General features: G+C 37.9%; 1 protein-coding gene across 6 annotated transcripts in view; it reads right to left on the bottom strand.

Moving 5' to 3' along the window:
- The window catches only part of fat3b (FAT atypical cadherin 3b), an 80,864-nt gene that overhangs the window by 57,742 nt on the left and 2,563 nt on the right, over positions 1-20,559 (bottom strand). For all 6 annotated transcript variants that reach the window (XM_008427208.2, XM_008427210.2, XM_008427209.2 and 3 more), the window contains 6 exons: positions 17,490-20,476; positions 16,909-17,043; positions 16,596-16,797; positions 9,918-10,036; positions 8,405-8,603; positions 483-544 (listed from right to left, as the gene is read on the bottom strand). In XM_008427208.2, the coding sequence (XP_008425430.1) occupies positions 483-544; positions 8,405-8,603; positions 9,918-10,036; positions 16,596-16,797; positions 16,909-17,043; positions 17,490-20,453 (3,681 nt within the window). In that variant the 5' untranslated portion in view covers positions 20,454-20,476. The remainder of the gene's footprint in view (positions 1-482; positions 545-8,404; positions 8,604-9,917; positions 10,037-16,595; positions 16,798-16,908; positions 17,044-17,489; positions 20,477-20,559) is intronic.

The following is a 20,559-nucleotide window of genomic DNA, read 5'->3' as shown; positions in this document are numbered from 1 at the left end:
GGGTCAGCTGCAGGTTATTTTATTCCATTTCCAACAAGGGCAAAGTGCTTGTAGATTCATTAACATTTGATGACTTGTAAGAAAAGTCGGAGGAAAAACAAGTTTGCTCATGTCTCTAATGTCAAGAATCTCTGATTATCAGGTTCATCTGCATGCAGAGCAGCAGCTGCAACAGAAATGGTAATCACAGAGCTATCTGTATGCCCAGTGTCTGCACTTATCAAAATGCTGGACGGAACGACTTGCTCTCCTCTCTGCTTCCATCCTGGAGTGGAGAAGATAACCAATGGTGAGTGATTGCATTTAAAAAATCTAAAACCTAGGGTCCAAAACCACAGTCATTCATCACATTTTATGGAGCCTTTAGGACCTGCCAAGGTTGTCCTCCATCCTGTCTTTGTTAATAGCAGGCTGTGGCAGGTGGCAGGGCAGGATAAATAATAATAGAATAAGTTATGGATACTGTTGGGTTCTTACTGTACCTCTAAAAAGTGCTCTGCCTGATGTTCTCGGTCCAGTTTCCTCGAAGTGGTTGTAATCAGCCCTGAAAATGATAAAAGCAACTTAAAAAAAAGATCAAGCTTTCTATTACAGCATGTGAATTATGCTGTTAAGCATAATGTGTGGTGTAAAAAAAAAAAAAAAAATTCATATTGCAAAATTTAAACAAACAGATCTTTGAAATTGGCTTTGATTTATTATTGCGCTTCATACAAGCTCTACAAAATTATAGCCTGCAGCTCTGGCAAAGGCATTCGCATTTGGGACATGTTTCAGAGCAGCGTGCAGCTGAGGGTCACTCGGTTAGCCAACAAGCCACCAGAGCAATTTAAGCAGCAGATAAAAGGAAGTATTGAAGCAGATTATCCAGATAGCTGGATGGTTTCACAAAGTGTGAATGCAGTGAAGATTAGGAAATACACAATTTTTAACTAATCGTTTTTGACTGGCCTATTTCTAGACATGTTTTGTCCCCCCCTCTATAAATTACAACATTGTCTTACAGCAACAAAAGCAGTCATTCTCCACTAAAAATAAACCATCCATATCCTGTTACATGCTTATTATTTTTTTAAGGATATTACACTTGCTTAGTATCATGTTGCAAATTTAGGCAAATAAGGTTTGCTTAATTGCCTGGACAATTATTAGAGTTTTAAATAGAGTGCACCATTAAATTAAATATGTGCTTTATGTTTTTTAAGTGTGCCTTTTGTCCCAGAGTACAAATTACAATGTTAATGTAAAAATCTATGTAAAAATACAAAAAATCCCATAATATTACATATGTTTGAGGGAGAAATACATTTTCCTTTAGAATGCTTTTATCCTTAGAAGATCTATTCATGATATAAGATAATCTTAGGTCAATTAATCTCTCAAAACAAGTATGAGTATGTGTGTGCATGTCAATAGGATATACCCCATTCTTCCCTGTTCCCTGCAAGGTGGGGACGATGGATGGATGGATGGATGGATGGATGGATGGATGGATGGATGTTGAAAAATTCTACCATGAAAGTGAAAATGCAAAGTTTGTATTGAATCCTGGCCACAGTCTTTAACCAATAAATACACCGTATCTGATGTTACCATATTGTTTTGCCAATCATTTCTATCTCTGTATTTAATATAGAGAGCAAATAGTTTTATTGAGATGTTGGTGGAAAACATTTGTACTATTTAGGTATCAGAAAGTCTTTGGCCATCAGGCTTAATATTACTGTTTATAGAATGGGCCAAGCACAAAGGAAACAAAAATTCATCACAATAAGCGTGACAATGAAACAAATGACAGGGGCCACAAAACCCCAAGAACAGCATCTCTCATCTTCAGCAAGGAGATATATATATAAGTTATATAAATGTTTTCAATAGAAAGATTTAAGAGAAGGGTACTATTATTCACTCAAAAATAAAAAGAACATACTGAGAAAAAATATCAGCAGCAGTGCAACACCACTGTTAAGTCCAAGGTGCCTTTATCAGTTAAACATATATGTAAACTCTGATTTTGCATATGGAAAAATGGTGACCCAGATTTGATTTATAAAAATAATCCCACCGCTTGTTTGTATAGGCCGGTTTTATTCATGCTACTATAAGTTTAGACAGCAGGAATGATGAAGCAGAGAAATCACAGACACATTAGCAGAGGACAAAAAGGCTAACTGGGGTCAAATCCACTGAGTGACAGTTTTATGTAACATCTGTGCTAAGTACAAGTTATGTTTCCTCAAATTCTGCTGGGACACAAATAAAGGGCCTGAGATCATCAGAGCCAAGATCCTCTGGGACTTCCAGACAGGCAGACAGCTGCTGACCAACAAACCAAATGTCCGAGTGGAGAAGAATCAGACAGGTCTGTCTGCCTGTCTGTTGAAAATACTGTATAATTTACACAAAACAAATTTATAATTATTTTTTAAGGATGTTTGTGCTGAATGATTAAAGCCAATGCACCTTAATGGTGATGGTATTTTTGTTTCTGTGTAATGAAGCATTAAAATGAAATTGGACTACTCGGGGCATTTTACGCACTGTGCAATCAACACCCAGTGAATACTCTAAAATCAGCTGCACATTTCTGTGCTTGCACATATCACAGTGTCACCTTGGGCTTGCTACGCAGGCTAACTTCAATTAAGTAAATTAGGAGTAAATCTAGAGCAGCGGTCACAAGCTATAGGCGGGGGCGTGGGGTGGGGGGTACCAGAAGGGGAGGAGGGGCTTGTTCAGCAGAATACAGGGTGAGTTAACAACTCTGATGAAAATCAATGATCTACAGCTCGCAGCATATCTGAAGTTAAGCTACACTCTATTCTAATCAAACATATGAGGAAAAAAGTAGGGTGATGGTTCAATGAACAGCCTCATATTAATACAGATTGAAGTTCAGAGCAATCTTAAAACTATGGGTTGCTTGTGCTTTCTTGTATTTTCTACATAAAAAATTGAAACAACATAGGACTATAAAGAGGATGTTTTTTTTAGCATAAAAGGCTTACAAAAACATCAGTGTGGCTGTTTAAGAAGGAATGACTGCTTCCATTTTTAAGTATGCTGAAACTCTGAAGCTAAAAGTCACTGAGCTCCATTTTTGGAAGACTTTTTACTGTTGCATCTTAATTATTCATCTTGGCCTGAGTTATATATTTATCCTTGCTAACATAATGCATGAGATACATGCCCCATGTCTAATAATGTGTATTTGTCCTCAAAAACCAGATTCATGAATAGTATGAATATATATGCGCTTCCCTCACACGACACCAGATCAGAATTAGATGCCTGTCTGTCAATTATCTAATTGTGTGCTAGTTCCCTTATCTAACACCAATCGAATCCAGCTGAGACTGGTACTAAAGGGCACACAGCCACCAGAACTCTATCACCACACTCTGCAAGCGTATATGCTTTTAGAAGCAACGCTCCATCTGACACCCTGTGTCAACACATATCTGTTGTTTTTTTTTGGGGGGGGGGGGTTTGTTACCCCAGAGGTATCGCCGTCAATCACAGCCGGAGCTCAGCAGACAGCACTGTAAACTGTCACAGCACATTTACACATTTTGCTCTCATTCAAAGCTCAGCTTCAATGCAATTTGGGAATTGTTGAGGTGTCTCAAACCATCGAAATGACATTTTGCGAGCAGAAATGCATTACTTTGTTCCATCCAAGATTTACTCTTCGAAACAATCTGGAACTTCAGCAGACAAGTCAGGAGTTGGATTCATAATATTGTGAACATTCACTTCACGAAAGTGAATCAATCAGCTGGAGTTTGTTTGTTAATCTCTCCAAAAAAGTCTCAGACTGTAAACAGGGAGAAGTAATTCAGACTTATCCTACTTCTTTATTTCAGATCATATGATTAAAATTAGATATTTACAGACACTCTATTAACTATAGTCTTCTATATTTTCCCCCACTGCTCCACAAGGAGTTTATATCTGCAACAAAAGGAGACCTGTCTCAAAGGTCACATCGAGAGTAAGGAACCATTAATTCAAGGTCACAAATGTAGAAAGGTTAAAATGTGGCTTTGAATCATCAGAATTCATGCTAACTCTCTTGGGTTTTCCTTTAATTGAGAAGCGTAGTATCTCCAACAGTAACATGTTTTTTTTGTTTTTTTTTTTATCTACCTAATTCCAAACATTATTTTACAAAGTACAAAACAAGAAAAGCCAAAACACCGTTTGCATTATAAGAAAGATTACTGTAAAAGCTAAAAAAAAAAAATAGTTGGTGTTTATTTATATTTTTTTTAGGTATTGCATTACTTTATACATAATATTTAATCACAGTATCATTCAAAGCAGCCTACCAGGGAAAAGGACATGAAATGTAACCTATGTACTGAGTAACTTTGTGTTTTGTTTACAAGAACTTATTTCTTGCTACAGAGTTTTAAAGCAATCCTTGTCCCATTCTCACAAATCGCACTTGGTCGTCAAAACCCAAAATATCCTGGAGGAAGGAGCTTAAAGCTGCATGCAATTATAGATCTATCTCAAAATGTACCCAAGAGAACAGTCTCATTCATCTTTTTGCATTTAATGGGCCATTTAATGGACATAGACGGCCGGCAGCAAGATCTTGACTGGTGTTAATGTTGCTGGTTTGTCAAAGAACCCCGACAATAAATTTATCCATTTTTAGTATATGTTCTTGCAGTTATTTATCTCGACAGAAAGGCTATCCAGCCACACATATTGTACATTAAGTGTTTTGTTTTTCTTGTTTGTTTTATTTATTTTTTTGCTTTTTTTTATTCAAACACACCATTTGCTGGAAGATCCTAAAATTGTTTCTTTTGGTCTATTATATAAGAAAAGTAAGATTTGAGTTGACAAAATACTTCTTTCCTGTTTCAGAACACGTCTTTGATGAATCAGATGAGTAAATTGTGGTGGTCAAACATGGAGTGTTTTAATGCATTGTAATCCAAGTCTAAAGAATATTAAAATTATGTGAAAAAAATTGTATAGATCCAATCTTTTACCATTCAAGAAGACATAAACTGAAGTTTGAAAACCTCTCCCCCCTTTTTGCCCCCCACCCTAAAAAAAATCTATCTGCATCACTGCCATTTGATTGAGAGCCAAAACTATACTTTTCCTAAACTGCCACACAAAAATTCTTACAAGTTTTCCAAAGGGCCTTAGGGTCAGACTTTGGACACATTAAATTAGACCATATAATACTGTTATGTTTTTAATGTTTGTTTTAGTAATATCACACTATGGTATTTTTCCTAAGGTTATAGCATTACAAGAACCTCATACCAGACAAGAGGGGGGTAACTCTTGCACACTGTTGAACTTGCACACTTTCATTGGTCACATTACAATGCTTTTGAATACTCTCAAATTGGAAAAACTCTCAAATTGGAAACGACAGTTGGGTGCTGACCAACAGCACCCAACTGTCAGGTCATTATTTATTCAGTAGAAATGTTAAAATCAATACAGAAAAACCTTAACCTCTTTATCATTTACATATAAATGAGCAAGAATCCCACCACACCTTTTCCTAACAATGAAAAATAGTTTGAAACAAATGACTCCATTTCCATACCCTCATGGGAGCCAGTGTCTTCTTTTTGCATGAAATATTGCTTGAAACTAATCTGAGCACTTTCTTAGAATGTTAATTAAAATGTATTAAAATATCGTTAATATTATAAATATGTTTTTGTGAAGTAATGAATAACAGACAAGTTGAGAAAGTGTTGAGTTGTTTGAAAGACACAGACAGCAGGGCTCAGATGGCTAAATGCTCCCCTGAGACACAACAGACAGCACAGATAAGTACTCAAGCTCAAAAACAATGTCATTTTCATATGGCAGCGTGCTGTTGTGAGATAATGCTTCTTGACTGTTTGCAGCTGAACCTCCCTTTCTAACACAATGATGTAACAATTAATCAATTGATTCAATTGTCACACTATGTCTCTTTCCCTCCCACACACAAACACAGACACACATTATTCATAGATACAGCTGTTGGGTGAGCATTCTAATCTGCCGAATAACAAATTGATTCAATATGCTGTTGCACCTGCATTAACACTAATCGCATCAGAGGGATGCATCACAACAAACCCACTGACTCATTATTATAGCTACGCGATCTGTGAGAGAATGCCTTAGTGTTAGGTCCAGGTTACATATTAATGAGAGAGTGAGGGCCAGAATGTCTCTAATGGGATCAATATTAGCCTTCTCACCCCGGTTCAGTCTGCTTCACTACATAATGTCAATAATACAGCCATAATGCACAAAAGCATTTTCAAACAGTAGTAGAGAATGACAAATGGAGCCACCACCTTCGATTTAAAGCTTTGACATGCATACGCATACCATTAGGAACTTCCCTATTTTTAACCAACAGCGCGACGGTTGACAGGCTGCATGTTGCGTATAGGACATTGGTTTTTGATCATTACATCGACAGTTCCCTGAGTGCAAATTATGCTTGAGTTAAAAAGGCTTCATAAATGCCTTTGGTTGTTTGTTGAATCACTTAAAATGTAATCTAGGGCAGCAACAAAGACCTCCCTCCATAAGACTGGGTGGGGGTTGAGGTGTGGGATTTGAATAAAACATTACTATATAAAGCATCATTCTTTAATGTACATGTCAATCATTGCTTAGAATCCACTGTGGCCTCCCTAAACTTCCCATTTGACAGATTCATGTGACATATACATCATTTTGTTTTTCCTTAATATAGTTTGTGTTTTGCACAAATATTGTGACAGTTCTGTACAATTGGATTAGTAATTGAAAAGAACAAAAAGTTTACTTTTTTATCATCTTAAACCAAAATTATAAAAGGTAGAGTCAAAACAATGTTTGACAGTGATTCAATCTTTTTCCCCAGAAGATTAAAAGTTGGAAAGGATGTTCAGGCACAGTGCTCTGACATGATATGTCATTTTAACAGGCTGCTGTGTAAATCATCTTTTGTGAGCCTGTTAAAATATGTATGAGAAATCTGAAATGTGCGGATGTCAGAGAAAACTTTCACAAATCATCTCAACAGTGAGGTCACATAAAAAGTTTGAAAAGCAGTCAAGAAACCAAAGTTCCAACAATGTTTCTGAACTTCGCTGATTCTTCTCACGAGACGTTACAAAAACATCTTTCAGATGTAACAGAACTGAGCAAAGCCTACCGCAGCACCATATAAAAAATAAAACCACCTGTAGTTACATTGTTTAGGGGCAATTTAAATATTATAGATTTAAGAAAATACAAAAGGAGGTGTGGAAGTGGAAGGGGTAGGAGAAGCGGGCTGTTGTGGCACATTTGTCATTGTAGCTGGAGGCTATAGCAGCCTGAGGCTAGATAAGAAGGCATGACAGATCCAAATGAACCCTAAATCTGTTGTCCCACTGCTTCCTATTTTGACATTTATCTAGGTACCATAGATAAATGTCATACCAGGAGAAACAGGCATATTATAATAGGTATATAATATATACCTATTATATATATATTAATATAATAGGTATATTAATATATCTAGGTATATTAATATACCTAGATAAAGGATTCTTCGGTCTAAATAGGAGTATATGATGGAAATTTTATAAAACATCACGTCCGTTTAATGCCTTGGAAGTATGTATAGCGCTCTTGTGCTCTCCTGTTCTGGATAGGATAAGGAATTGTAGCAGAAGTTTTTCTGTTTGTACCTTTTAACAGAATGTTGGTCCATATGAATGAGTATTTGAACTGCTTGCGACAGACCCATTGCACACATTTTATAACCTTTTAGTCTGTGGGCAAATGGTTAAGGAGGGTCATCATGTGTCCTTAGAAACTAATGAAGGTAGTTGCATTTACCTTAAATAAAAAAATACACTTGTACTTAGCCTTAATGAGATGAAGACACCTTGACCTGACACCACTGACAAAATGTCTGTGTATTAGTGAAAGTAAATGTTGCATACGTCTGTGCTGCTCTTGAATCTTATTTTAGTTTGTCCTTTTTGTTTCCTACACATTGATGCCCACAGGGATTTTGAACCTAAATTTTATTTATCCCAGGTGTCCTGCATCATAGCACATGACGTAGCCTACTAATAATACTTTTTTACTCTTTTGTTTTTTACCGCATATTGAGTAAAATATATTCTAGGACTGTAACTCTTACTTGAGTTCAATCTATGGCTACTTTACTTGCCTCTGGTGTCTGGCAAACTAAAGCTCATGAAGACTGGAGGAGATATTGTGGGAAGGTATAAGAAGCAAAGTGTCCCATTGAAATGTTTACTAATAATATCACAATTAAATATCTTCCTTAAGTAGTGCAGTCCTAAAAGAAATCATCAAGTTACACTGCAAAATATACTTGAGTAATGTAGCATACCATGTCTGTGAATCTTACCTGTTTTGGGGTTAATAGAGAAAAAATTCTGTGGGTTCCCTGCAGAGATGCGGTAACTCAGACGGGTGGGTGCTGCTGTAAGGTCAGGGTCCTGTGCTTGAATACGAATGACTGACACATCCTTTGGAGAGTTCTCCTTGACGACTGGGTGGTAGATAGGATCAGATGTGAGTGGAGCGTTGTCATTGACGTCTTCAACCTGGTGGAGAAACAATAAGAAATCATAATACCAGGAGAAACAGGCAGGAGAAAAAGACCAAGATTGGATATTGAACTTGTATAAGAATTGTTGTTTGCATTTTGGCTCAATATTCACTATATCTTGGTTGGAAATTGATATGTTGGGAACTGAACTGACAATGCTGATAAAACATGACCCTCTGAATCAGCATGAATGCATGAAGAAAATGTATTTGCAGATTTTAGGAGTGCTTACTAATCAAAGGACCCCCGGTCTGTGTTGATATGTTATTAATCACAACATGGAAATTTATTTACCAGAAAATGTCATAGATGTCACACTTTAAAAGCACAGCAAATTGATTTGCCTCCTAACAGCATAGATCTGTAATATTTATGGGAACCAGCGAGTTGATTGAGCGTTTGCTGAGAGGCACGGAGAGCAAAGCCAGTTCAGTCACTGAATGAGAAGCACCTGCTCCTGATTCATTTCTCAATTTTTGTCTGTGATAAAAAAGGCCAAGAGTAAAGCACCTAATCAGATCACTACACTCAAATATCCCAAGGTGAGAAAGGGCTGCCGATTAAATGTGCTTCTAACTTATGTGAGAGGGTTCTTCTAACAGTGATGAATTCCAGGTATGAGACAACAGATTGTTTTGTAGCTGAAGCAAATGCAAAGAATGGTCCAGTGGCTCATTCAGAAGAGAGATTGCCTAGCACAATGCTTTAAATAGTCCCACATGGAGAGTTTTTGCTATGTTACTCTCACTTCAGCTACAGCGTTCCCCAACATTATTTCACAAACAGCATAACCCCAAGCTATATGTTGACAAGCTGTGAATAACAATCACTGACATACAAAGCCCCTGACCTTTCAACAGACCACTAAAACCTTTCTAGCAATGAACACAGATACTTGCTTAATACCACATACAATCAAAATCTCTAAGTCAACTATTGGATTTTCTGTAGCAATTACCGCAGGTCCATGTCTGGCGAGAAACAAAAGACTAATTTATGGAAAGCACCTTATGCCCTGTACCCATGTATGGTGGAGAATCTGTGATGTGGTTCTGTGGGCCCGTTTCTCTATCGAGGGCCCTGAGAAGCTTGCTTAAAATCTTAAACTATTTAAAAAACCAGGATGTTTAAAAAGGGATGCTTCTTGCCAAGAGAATGCCTTAATTCCCTTTAAAATCTCATTTTGTCTGTTACTCTTGAACTTCATATGATCATCTTGTAATGTTAATGAATGGTCACACCTCTACATTTGATATTTTGCATGCACTGTATACAGAAAAAAAAAATTATCTCAGAAAATAATCATTACCTGAATGAAGACTTCAACTGAAGCTGACATGGGCGTAACCCCTCTGTCTGTGGCATACACAGTGAGCCAGTAGGAGTTTTTGGTCTCACAATCCAAGTTACCAGCAGTATAAATCACCCCTGTTGAGGAAAACAGAAACATTAATGCAGCCGTGACTTGGTTAGACAATGCCAATGCATGTCTTTTAGGTGGGTGGAATGTAGATTGGGTATTATCAAGGGGATACATCCTTAAAAGGTCCCGTGGGAAAAGTCTTTGAATACTAAGTTTCCTTTTGCAAAGAGACAAATTTAAACTTAACTCTGTGTCCTGGCTTCAGTGACATTCACAGGCATTAGTAGCGCCTCTGTAGTCACCTTCAATGCTTCAGCCTCTCTACAGCTAATCACAGCTGACCAAACTGCTCCAACTGCTATTTGCTCAGTGCTAAACGTACTCTGAACTGCCCTGCACCAAACAAAAAACACCCAGACACTCATACACCCTGACTGAGGCGTGTTTAGTGGCCTTAAGGAAGATGAGTGGCTGACAGCTTTGGTGACCTCTTCAGGGACAGAAAGAACACACACACGCACGTACACACACAAGATGACAAACGGAAGCCTCTTTTATTACTTTCTATAAATCAGTCATGCTGCATTGTCTAAACTTTTAGGAATGACACAAAAACACTCATGCCTTCATGACCTAACAAAATCCTTTTTTTTATTATTTCATATATGTCATGCCAGCACAGCAGAGCAAGATTTTAAATCCCAGTTTATTTAAATAAATTTGAATAAACTATGTAGAAAAAGCAACCTCTGGTTGTATGGGAAAGATTTTCGTCTAAAACCCAAGAACTCTGTTTTCAGTCTCAGATGTTACGCTGTTCACCTTTAAAAACTATGATCACACATTCCAAAAACTGCTGCTTGCTTGCAAATTTGCACGGTTCTACCTGAAAACTCAAATTTAATAGTTCTTAGACTAAAATGCTCTCCTCTGGATGGCATCATGCTACTCACATTCAAACCTGCTCAAGCTGGATTTATTATTTTGTTGGGGTTTTTTTCTCTTTTGCAAAACTTTGTGATGATGACTGCAGTACAAAATGCAGGCCACTGAAAAGAAATGCAATCCAATTATTGCAGCTCATATTAGACAAGACAGTACAGGTGAGGAAGGTTGAGTTTCACACTGTTTCTTCATGACGTTTGAGGAAACTTACACTCTAGAGCAATTTTGCTTTGCATAGAACATTATACCTTCCAAAACGCATGGCATGCATTTTCCAAATATGAACAGGAGTTCTTGTTTTTGATCTCTGATGTTTCACTGATGTTTCTCTAAACTTTGCAAATGGGCTTTAAAAAATATGCTTATTTAGAAATATGCTTTGCTCTCTCTCAAAACTATGTTTCTATGCTCAAATTTACCATCTCTTGCATAAATATTCTGATTGCATCATACTTCTCCGTGTAAAACACCCTGCTCAGTTTGTTCTCCTGTTCATGGATTATTTTTTTTGTACAACAAAATGCAGTAGCTCTGACTAATAGCGAATAAAATCACACTGTGTTACAGTGCCTTCTTTGCAGTGTGGTAACAGTATCTACAACATTTATTCAAGATAAAGCTAAGTGAATTCAACAACGAGAACCACAGAATGTTGTACGTAGTAGATAATCAAAAAGTAAAAGCTGATATTTTTTTTACGTTAAACCTTCCTGCTCCACAGCCATTAGAGAGGAAGAAAACATTTGTCAAAAAAAGTACACAAAACTGCAATGATAGAGTACTTTTACTGCCTTGTTGGTCCAAATTATTCTTTTCATTAATGACGGAATATTTCTGAAATATCCAGGCCAAATTACAGCAGTGTGACTCAATACTGAAATAGATTTTCTGTAAGTTAAACATATTGGTAATGTTCTTTATCAGTTTAAATTCATGAAACGTGTCAAAGATGATTTTAAAAGTGAGATATATCTGTTCATGGTTCAGCTAAGCTGAATTGAACTGAGCTGATTTAAAGTGAATCAGCTATAGAGTATTTGCCAAATGCTGGAAATGTGGATGTTGGAATTGCATCACACTTAGGCAGTTTTGGCAGTGTTCAAAACTGCCTAACAAATTGGCACTGAAGTATAGAACTTGATAAATTTACAGTCTTTTGACTACTGCTCAAAAATGAGAAGTAATCATTTACTCTGGATCTTATATGGTTATCAAAACACAAATATTGCTTCTAGACCCGTTGCTTATTAGAGTCTCTTTGCAAAGACAAACTTAATTACAGTTATTAGAATAGATTAAAATAAATAGCTACTGATTGGTATTTCAAAACATTTTGTGACCTTGCGATGCTGAAAGTGCCTATTGATGTGCCAAATTAATCTTTCTTATTTAAACCATGTTGCAGCAAAGTGTTCCAGACTAACCTGGAAGTGTTTTAAGATCTCAACGACCAGGTTTATTTTTACTTACTTCTTGAATGTACATAGAAGTTGATGTTTTGAACTCTGTTTAAAACTATGTTTCAAATATTAATTTGCAAATTGCTTGATGCAGACATGCATACCATCTGCCCCACAAGGTTGGCCGTTATTTGCTTAATTTTGACACCCCAAATTATGGTGACTGGAACACCAGTTTCTACGTAATACTGATGTTATTGAGGCTTCAGCTGAGCAAGGGATTTCCACCAAGTCAGGTCATATCTGCATGCATCCCTTTAAAAAAAATGACAAATGGGAAATAAACATATTGAGACTCATCAGTGTGTCTCTAATACTTACCCTGAACTCCTACAATCTTCAATAAAATGTATATAAAACATAATATTATTTATTATACGTCTCTAACTTTGCTAGTCAGGCACAATCTCCCCATGTACTTTCACACAAATCAGGTGCCAATAATGGGGAAACTATCAATTAAATTAGGACTAAGCAGCCAACCCAGGACACACGCAATGAATAGCAAAAGTGTTTGCTGAGACACATGCTTGCCCTGTCGTCCTTGACCATGTCCTTTTCAAACACATCTCATCGCTGTCAAATAGTCCCGACAGAGAGACAAGGAAAACAGAGCCGGCTCTTTCAAAAGCTCTTTGAACTTTAAAACCGACAGCCACCATTCACCAGATCCAATATGAATTGGACTTGACAGCCTCCATTCTCACCATAAATAACACACTTGAAAGAGTGGACAAGAAAAAATTGAAGGGTCACGCCACATTCTCTAATCCAGAAGTTGTGCAGCCCAGCAAAGGTTTTACATCCATCCATCAGGTTCGTTTACATCCCCATCCATGAGAAACATGTTAGTGACCTAACTATCTAATTAATGCTAGCAAATGATCAATGCCAAGACTGATTAAAAAACATTGTCATCATTTTTCTCCTCAGAAACTGCTTTGCATGCAACATGAAAGTACAGCCCATTAATTTTTAATAAATGTGAAATGTATGCTTCTTAAATGTGTCTCCGTGTGACTTAACAAGTACTTTATCTTGACTGTGACAAATATGGAGCTTGCAAAGTGCACTAATAGAGGAGCTCCTGACAGATGTCCAATGAGAAATTGGGAAGCTTTAGTCCTCCCTGCCCAATGACAGGAATATAAATTTTTGTTTAAAGTTCAGCCAGCTTTGGATATAAGCCAGAAAGGATCCAACATTTCTTTTGATAAAGTGACCATGTTTTTTTCATCAGTGCCTTAATGGACATGGAAGGAACATCTAAATATCAAATAGAGGAATAGGAGGCCTTTATCAGTGGAAAATACTCCAGACAACGAAGGCGTCATGCCCTACATAATGCATCAAAGAGCCTGTTTTGAAACTAAGAGCAGGGCTGATATAAGTCATATGTTAAAAGAACCTTAACACAAGACCTCAGTCCTTCTAATTTTCTCTGTTTCATTTATTTATTTTTTCTATCTCTCTCTGTCTAAATCCCCTTTTCTTCATATACTTAGTTTGGCAGTGAGAGCCAGATTCACATGCAGCCAGATCAGGCACTCAATACGGCAGCAAAATGCACCATAGAAGGACAAACCGAAGTGCTGTCCACAGCTGACTTCTTCAGCACAATGAAATAAATCAAATTATACATGTCCTTGTGCAACCTTTTCATTTGACACAAAATGGCTTCGGTATTTTTTATGCTTATTATATTAGGAGAGAAAAACAACAAATAACTCCAAGATTAGAACAAAAAAACAAAAACATGAAAGAACCGGGAAGGAAGAAAGCTGTATTTTCTTCTGACACTTTTTATGCACTCCAGACTCCCCCCTGCATCCTCTTCCTTCCTCTCTTCAGTTTCACTTCCATTCCTCTCTCCCTTTAGTTTCTGCTCTAACAAGCAGTTTGATTTCCCCTGGAAAATCTGCACTCAATAAACGTTCTCACTGTCTGTGATGTTCCTCACTGAGGTTTTAACACCAAAGTGAATGATGACTCCAAGCAGGGCTTCTTCATGTATTCCAATTGTTCCATTGTTTCTTTATGAGCACAAACTAGACAGTAAACATATGAGATGGCATATGTAAATATAGTCGGAAAAAGGATTTGCCTTTGCATTTTTCATGATGTGTTGCTTTTTGAGACTTATTTGCCTACTTCGTGCTGGCAGACAGGTTATGCTTAAGTACTTTCTGGATTCAACATGCAGTAATCAGACCTTGGTGTGATTTAACATAGAAAGAACTCATAACTGCATTGAGTATTAGTGTGGTTTGGCTAGCTTTTGTTCTTATTAGATAGAGTTATAATCTGAAAAAACTGCATGTCGTTTTTATTCAGGTTGTATTTGTCTTTTAATAAAATATTTTGTAAACATTAAAGTATTAAAAAAACAATTTTCAGATGACAATATTCAAACACTTATTGGCAGGAAATGGAGGATTGTCAAATGTCAAAAATGCTGTACTTTCTAAACTAAAACAAAAGCAAAGTAAATAAGTCGATGTTCACTTTTAAAGGAACAATTCTATTGTTTTAACTTAAAAAGAGTCCTGAAATCAATATTTTATGGAATGTCAATCACAGCGTTCCTGAGTCTTGGAATTCACTGCACTATATTTTTTATACTGGCGTTGCATTCAGGTGATAACCGTAAACAATGCCATTAACAAGCGCCATTAACAAGAATGACGCTTGTGACTGAATTTAAAAATGCTGAATTATATACTTTTTCATATAAAAATGTGCTTTTAGTTTAATTGACAGACTGGAACATATCATAAAAGTTAACTGAGAGTCATTCTCTCTGTCCATCTGTTTCACTCTCAACTACGGTCAATAATAATTAGCCCCGTTAAATGTCAATACAAGCTTCCAGTGTAGTTTATTTACAGTAGTGCAACATGAGGTAAGGGGAAAAGGGCACTAGAGAAAACACTATTTGTACCACTTAATGCATGCAAAAGTTCAGAGCGGGAATATTAGTAGATATTTATTTTTTTCAATTAGTATTGCATTTTCTCCTCACTGTACTCCCACTGCTTGTACAGAACTTTTGGTCCGCATACCCAGCTTTATAAATCGTAAGCTAATTAATTTTATTAATCAGTTCTATGATGTCTGCCAATACGAACTGTCAAATACTTTGAAGCATACAGGTCCTGTCTAGGTGCCATGAAAATGTTAAAACAAGAGAGCCATATTTTTTGTTTTGAAAAAGAAAGAGCCTTTAAAGCATGCTAAACTGGATATCATAAATTAGAAATACCAAGCACTGAATAAGTCACATCTAATACATAACATTTCTGTATTAGATTTTCTTCTTGCACATTTCAGAGGAGCATGTTAGCAAGCAGAGGACTGACAGACAGCTTTAAATAATAAAGTTACAAATACTTATGATTCTCACTTTAGCTAATTCTTGGCTAAATTGGCTGTGACAACAGCATGGTTAAATACCAGCAAATGTATAAAAAGTCTTATTCATTCCCAGAGCGCTCCGCAGTTAAGTAGAACTGAACAAACCCAGTTTAAATGTTTCACCAGCATGGAGAGAGAGATGCAGAAAAATAAAAAATAGGTCTAAAACCTCCAGTGACATACAGTAGATGCTGTTCTGGCAAGATCCTGCAACAATTCTTCATGGAAAAATTATTGCAGTATCTTGCACCTACTGTATTTCAAGTACCTTCTCATACTGGGTCACGCCTCTTAAATAAGTCACACTTATTTCTCAATACTTAGAAACGGTGGGCTGCTGCGCAGGACACCCTTGATCACTGTTATCTGCACAGCACTAGATCAGTTATATGGTGCTGCCTGAGGCCCAGCGACTGTCGCTACCATGCTGCCATCATTACAGTAATGATCTCCCAGTACACAGCTTCTGTGTGAGGTCACAGCTACACACTCACCATGGCTGTACAACACACTGTCCTAACTTTCAACGACTAATATGCATGTTTTTTTGTTTATGTTTTTTTTTCTCCAAAAGAAACTTGAGGTCACAAGGTTAGGCTGTTTCGTCACTTCCAAAAAAAGCACAAAAGTAATGAAAAACACAAACAGTAATCATACAAATGTGGATCCTGTCATTACAGGCTTATGACCTGGTAAGGTTCCCCATTTGCAATTCATTTAGTTATCAGTATTCTAAGCATTGTGCTGCACATTATTGGATTTCCACTTCACATAAATAGGCTTCAAAATTGATCCATTGTCACACCTGTGTCTTCGTCGATGGTAAAAGTGCCCAGTCCGCTGCCTCCACGGACAGAGTATCTCAAGACGCCATCTCGTCCCCTGTCATCATCTTTAGCGATGACTGTCAGGACACTTGTTCCTGTGCGAGAGTTCTCCTTTACTGAACCTTTCACAGCAAAGTCAAGGAAGTAGGGGGCATACAAATTTTCATTGACGTCCGCCACCTGAAGAAAAGTGATAGTTGATTTTAATGTGGATGGCAGAAAGTGTGTGGATTTATGTCGTTTGTTTGCCATCAGGGACATAAGCCAATTATGTGCGATTCTTTTACGCACCTCAATCTCCACAAATGTGACACTCCGAAGGCTTGAGATTCCTCTGTCTTCTGCCACAACAGTTAGGTTAAAGAACTGTTTTGTCTCAAAGTCTAGCTCCTTGTTTATCCTCAGTATGCCGGTCACGGCACTGATCTGCACAGAGAATTTTATTGGGCACAGTCATTTTCTTCATCAACTGCCTTTTAAATATAAGAAAAATCTTGCACAAAACTGTACATATGCATGCCTAATAGGGATTTACAACATGTTCTATTTTTTGAATTTTTTTTTTATTTTGTGCATAAAAAATTGGTTTTCTGAGACTGAAAGAGATATGAACCAGTTGCAAAATGTGTTGAGATTTCAATAAATTTTTTCTGGGCTACAGAAATTATTTAAAATATCTCTTGATTTTGGGCTCACTTTGCGGGGCTTTTTAAAAATATATATATATTTCTCAGATTCACATATGGAAATAGATTTAATTATCATTGATTAATTTCTGCTAATTACATGGGAAATAGTGAAATTTTGCATGTCAATAATGGCGTTCTGCTACACAAAACATTATAGATTATGCGTACTCAGACAAGACCTACCTCGAAAGTGCCATTGAAGTCATTGATCAATGAATATCGGACTTGTCCACCAGGTCCAACATCTGGGTCCTGAGCCTGCACCCAAGTGATCACAGTTCCAGGGGGCAGGTCCTCTGGTACCCGGGTAATGTAGCTGCTGGGGATGAAAGCTGGAGAGCAGTCATTGATGTCCTCCACTATTATGCTTAGAGTAGTTACTGATGACCTCCGGGTGCCTCTTTCGGCCTTGTCTCTCACTTCAATCTTCAATATGAATACAGGATGTGCTTCTCTGTCCAGTTGACTTGCAACAAATACACTTCCGGTTTCACTGTCGATACCAAACTGAGGGACACTGGTGAGCATTCTAAAGGAGAACTGTCCATTCTGGCCTATGTCCCTGTCAAAAGCAGTAATTGCAATTACTTCCATGCCGAGGTCTGCATTTTCTGAAACAATGGCAGAGTAACTGTCTTGATAAAATTGAGGATTATTGTCATTTGCGTCCTCAATGATCACTGTAAGCAGTCTCCAGTTGGACATCTGAGGAATTCCTTGATCATAGATGGTAATATTCAGGAAATAGCGATCCTGTCGTTCACGATCCAGTGGTTGCAAAACGGTTATCAGGCCACTCTCCATGTTGATATTGAAGCTGTTCTTTTTGTTACCATCATAAATAGAAAAAAGAACACGACCGTTAAAACCAATGTCAGCATCCCGTGCCCGCACCTGAAAAATGCTGGAGCCAGGACTCAGATCCTCTCGTACAAGAATGCTTGTAGGCAGAGCTTCAAACTGTGGAGCTTGTTTGTTTGTAGAGAAAAGGTCTATGTATCTTTCGTCAGACCTTGGTTTAGCCATTGCAGATGCCTTGGAGACCATTTTCTCTGCAAGAAACTGAGCTACCCTGGTCTCTTTGCAGGTGAACCCACCGGGTGGCATCCTGCTTCTCACCACTGATATATTAACGAATGTCGGATCAGAGGACATCTCACCATCTGTTGCGGCCACTTTCAGGTTAAATATCGAATTTTTTAAACTGTCTGATGCAAACGACCTTTTCAGTGTCAAAGCCCCCGAGTTAGGATTTAATTCGAAATTGTCTAACTCGTTCCCAGACAGTATTTTGTACCTCACCATTCCAACTTCATCGATATCTATGGCCGACAAAGTAACAATTGTCTGGTTCACTGGAAAATCACGGCTTATCATGCCTCTGCAAGAAACCTTCTCAAAAGCAGGCTTATTATCATTAATATTTACCACCCGAATGGTGACATTAACCTCTGTTTCTCTTCTGTAGGGCGAACCCCAGTCAGAGGCTCGCACTGCAAAAATATAAATATCCTCTGAGGACTCGAAGTCCAGATCTCTTGTGATTGTCAGCTCCCCTGTGTCCTGGTCTATACTAAATGGAATAGACTCCTCACCATTGATTGTGTGAGTTACATATCCATTTTCTCCTTTATCATTGTCCACAGCAGACACCACAAGAACAACAGTCCCTATAGGCAAGCTCTCATTAATTGCAATATCATAGGATGGCTTGCTGAACACTGGGTAGTTATCATTTGCATCTTCTATGTTAATTTGAACCCTCGCTTGCTGTTGACTGACATAATCAACTACCTCCATCTCAATGAAATCCTGGGATATCCTTGTCAGCTGCCTTATGGTCATAATAACCCCAGTCAAAGGGTTTATATCAAAGTACATTGGATCTGAAAGGCTCCTGAAACTGTAATTGACACTCAGAGGAGCTGGGGATATTTTCACCACCTCCACAATAGTGCCTGGGGGAGCTATTTCACTCACCTTGACTACATAAACATCTTTCTCAAAGTTTGCCAATACCGGGTCTTGCTTTGTGACCACTAACTGAACAACTTGGGTGTTGGAAAATTTGGGAGGTATACCTCTGTCTTTGGCCTGGAAAGTTAAGTTGCAGCCATAGGGATATGTTTCCCAGTTGATCAACTCTGAGGATTTAACCCTATATTTGTTCCCAAAAGCTAATCTCTCAATGGCAAACTGTTCAAAAGGGTCTCCTTCTATAATGGAAACCCACTCTATGTCCCCAGATAACCCCTCATCTTTATCCTCCACAGTCAGTATGGCATAAATGAGGTCCTTGTCTATCAAAGACGGAGCCACTGCTACTGCGCTGAGAACAGGAGCAAATTCATTAACCCTATCCACAGTTAAGACTAACCGAGCAGTGCTGCTGACGCCATTATTTCCATAGAGTTTCATTCCTCTGTCAACCACCTGCACCTCCAGTTCAAATTTTTCTCTCTTGTCTATCCTGGGTCGACCTGTGAGGGTTATGACCCCACTGGTTGGATGAACGGCAAAGAGCTCTATTCTGTTCTTGAAGAAGTAGTAGAACTCCCCGTTGGAGCCAATGTCAGCATCTGTGGCTGTTACCCGTCCAATGCTGGTGCCCAGGGGTGCACTTTCAGAAACAACAAATGAATAGAAGGTTGGAGAAAAGAGTGGCCGAAGATCATTTGTGTCCAAGACCTTGATAAATATAATGACCAAGGCCTCCAGACCAATATGGGAAGATGCCTTGACTGTCAGAGTGTAATTGTCCTGTACCTCCCGGTTCAGCGTGGCACCATTGCCTCCATTAGTGCTTATACGTAAAAAACAAAAATCTCCTATTACAAACTCCTCAGCTTGAAAGATGCCATCGGTGTCACCAGACTCAATTGAATATTTCAAGTCTAAAGGCCAGGATGGCACAAGAGTGATGCCCATTTTCACCTCACTTCTGATATAGGTTCTTACTGCTGAGTTCTCAAAGATTGTAGCATTATAAGATGGCTGGGTGAAGAGCAACAAGCCTTGTCCTGCTCTAGGTGTGGATAAAAACTGGGCTTGGATGTTGGGTAAACAGAGGAATATGCATGAAACAAAACAAAACAAAAGAAAAAAAGTGGGTAGAGGAAGCATATTTCCCCACAGAGTAAGCTTCATCAATATTCCATCACTGAGACATCCTGTTAAGGAAAAAAAATGACAAAGAACAGACCTGAATTAGGTTGATAAATGTTTAAGATATGTCTACAAAGAAGATTTGAAA

Source organism: Poecilia reticulata, linkage group LG14, assembly GCF_000633615.1.
Source record: "Poecilia reticulata strain Guanapo linkage group LG14, Guppy_female_1.0+MT, whole genome shotgun sequence".
Taxonomy (NCBI): domain Eukaryota; kingdom Metazoa; phylum Chordata; class Actinopteri; order Cyprinodontiformes; family Poeciliidae; genus Poecilia; species Poecilia reticulata.
Note: the sequence above shows the minus strand (reverse complement) of the source record. Positions and strands in the feature narration are given on the sequence as shown.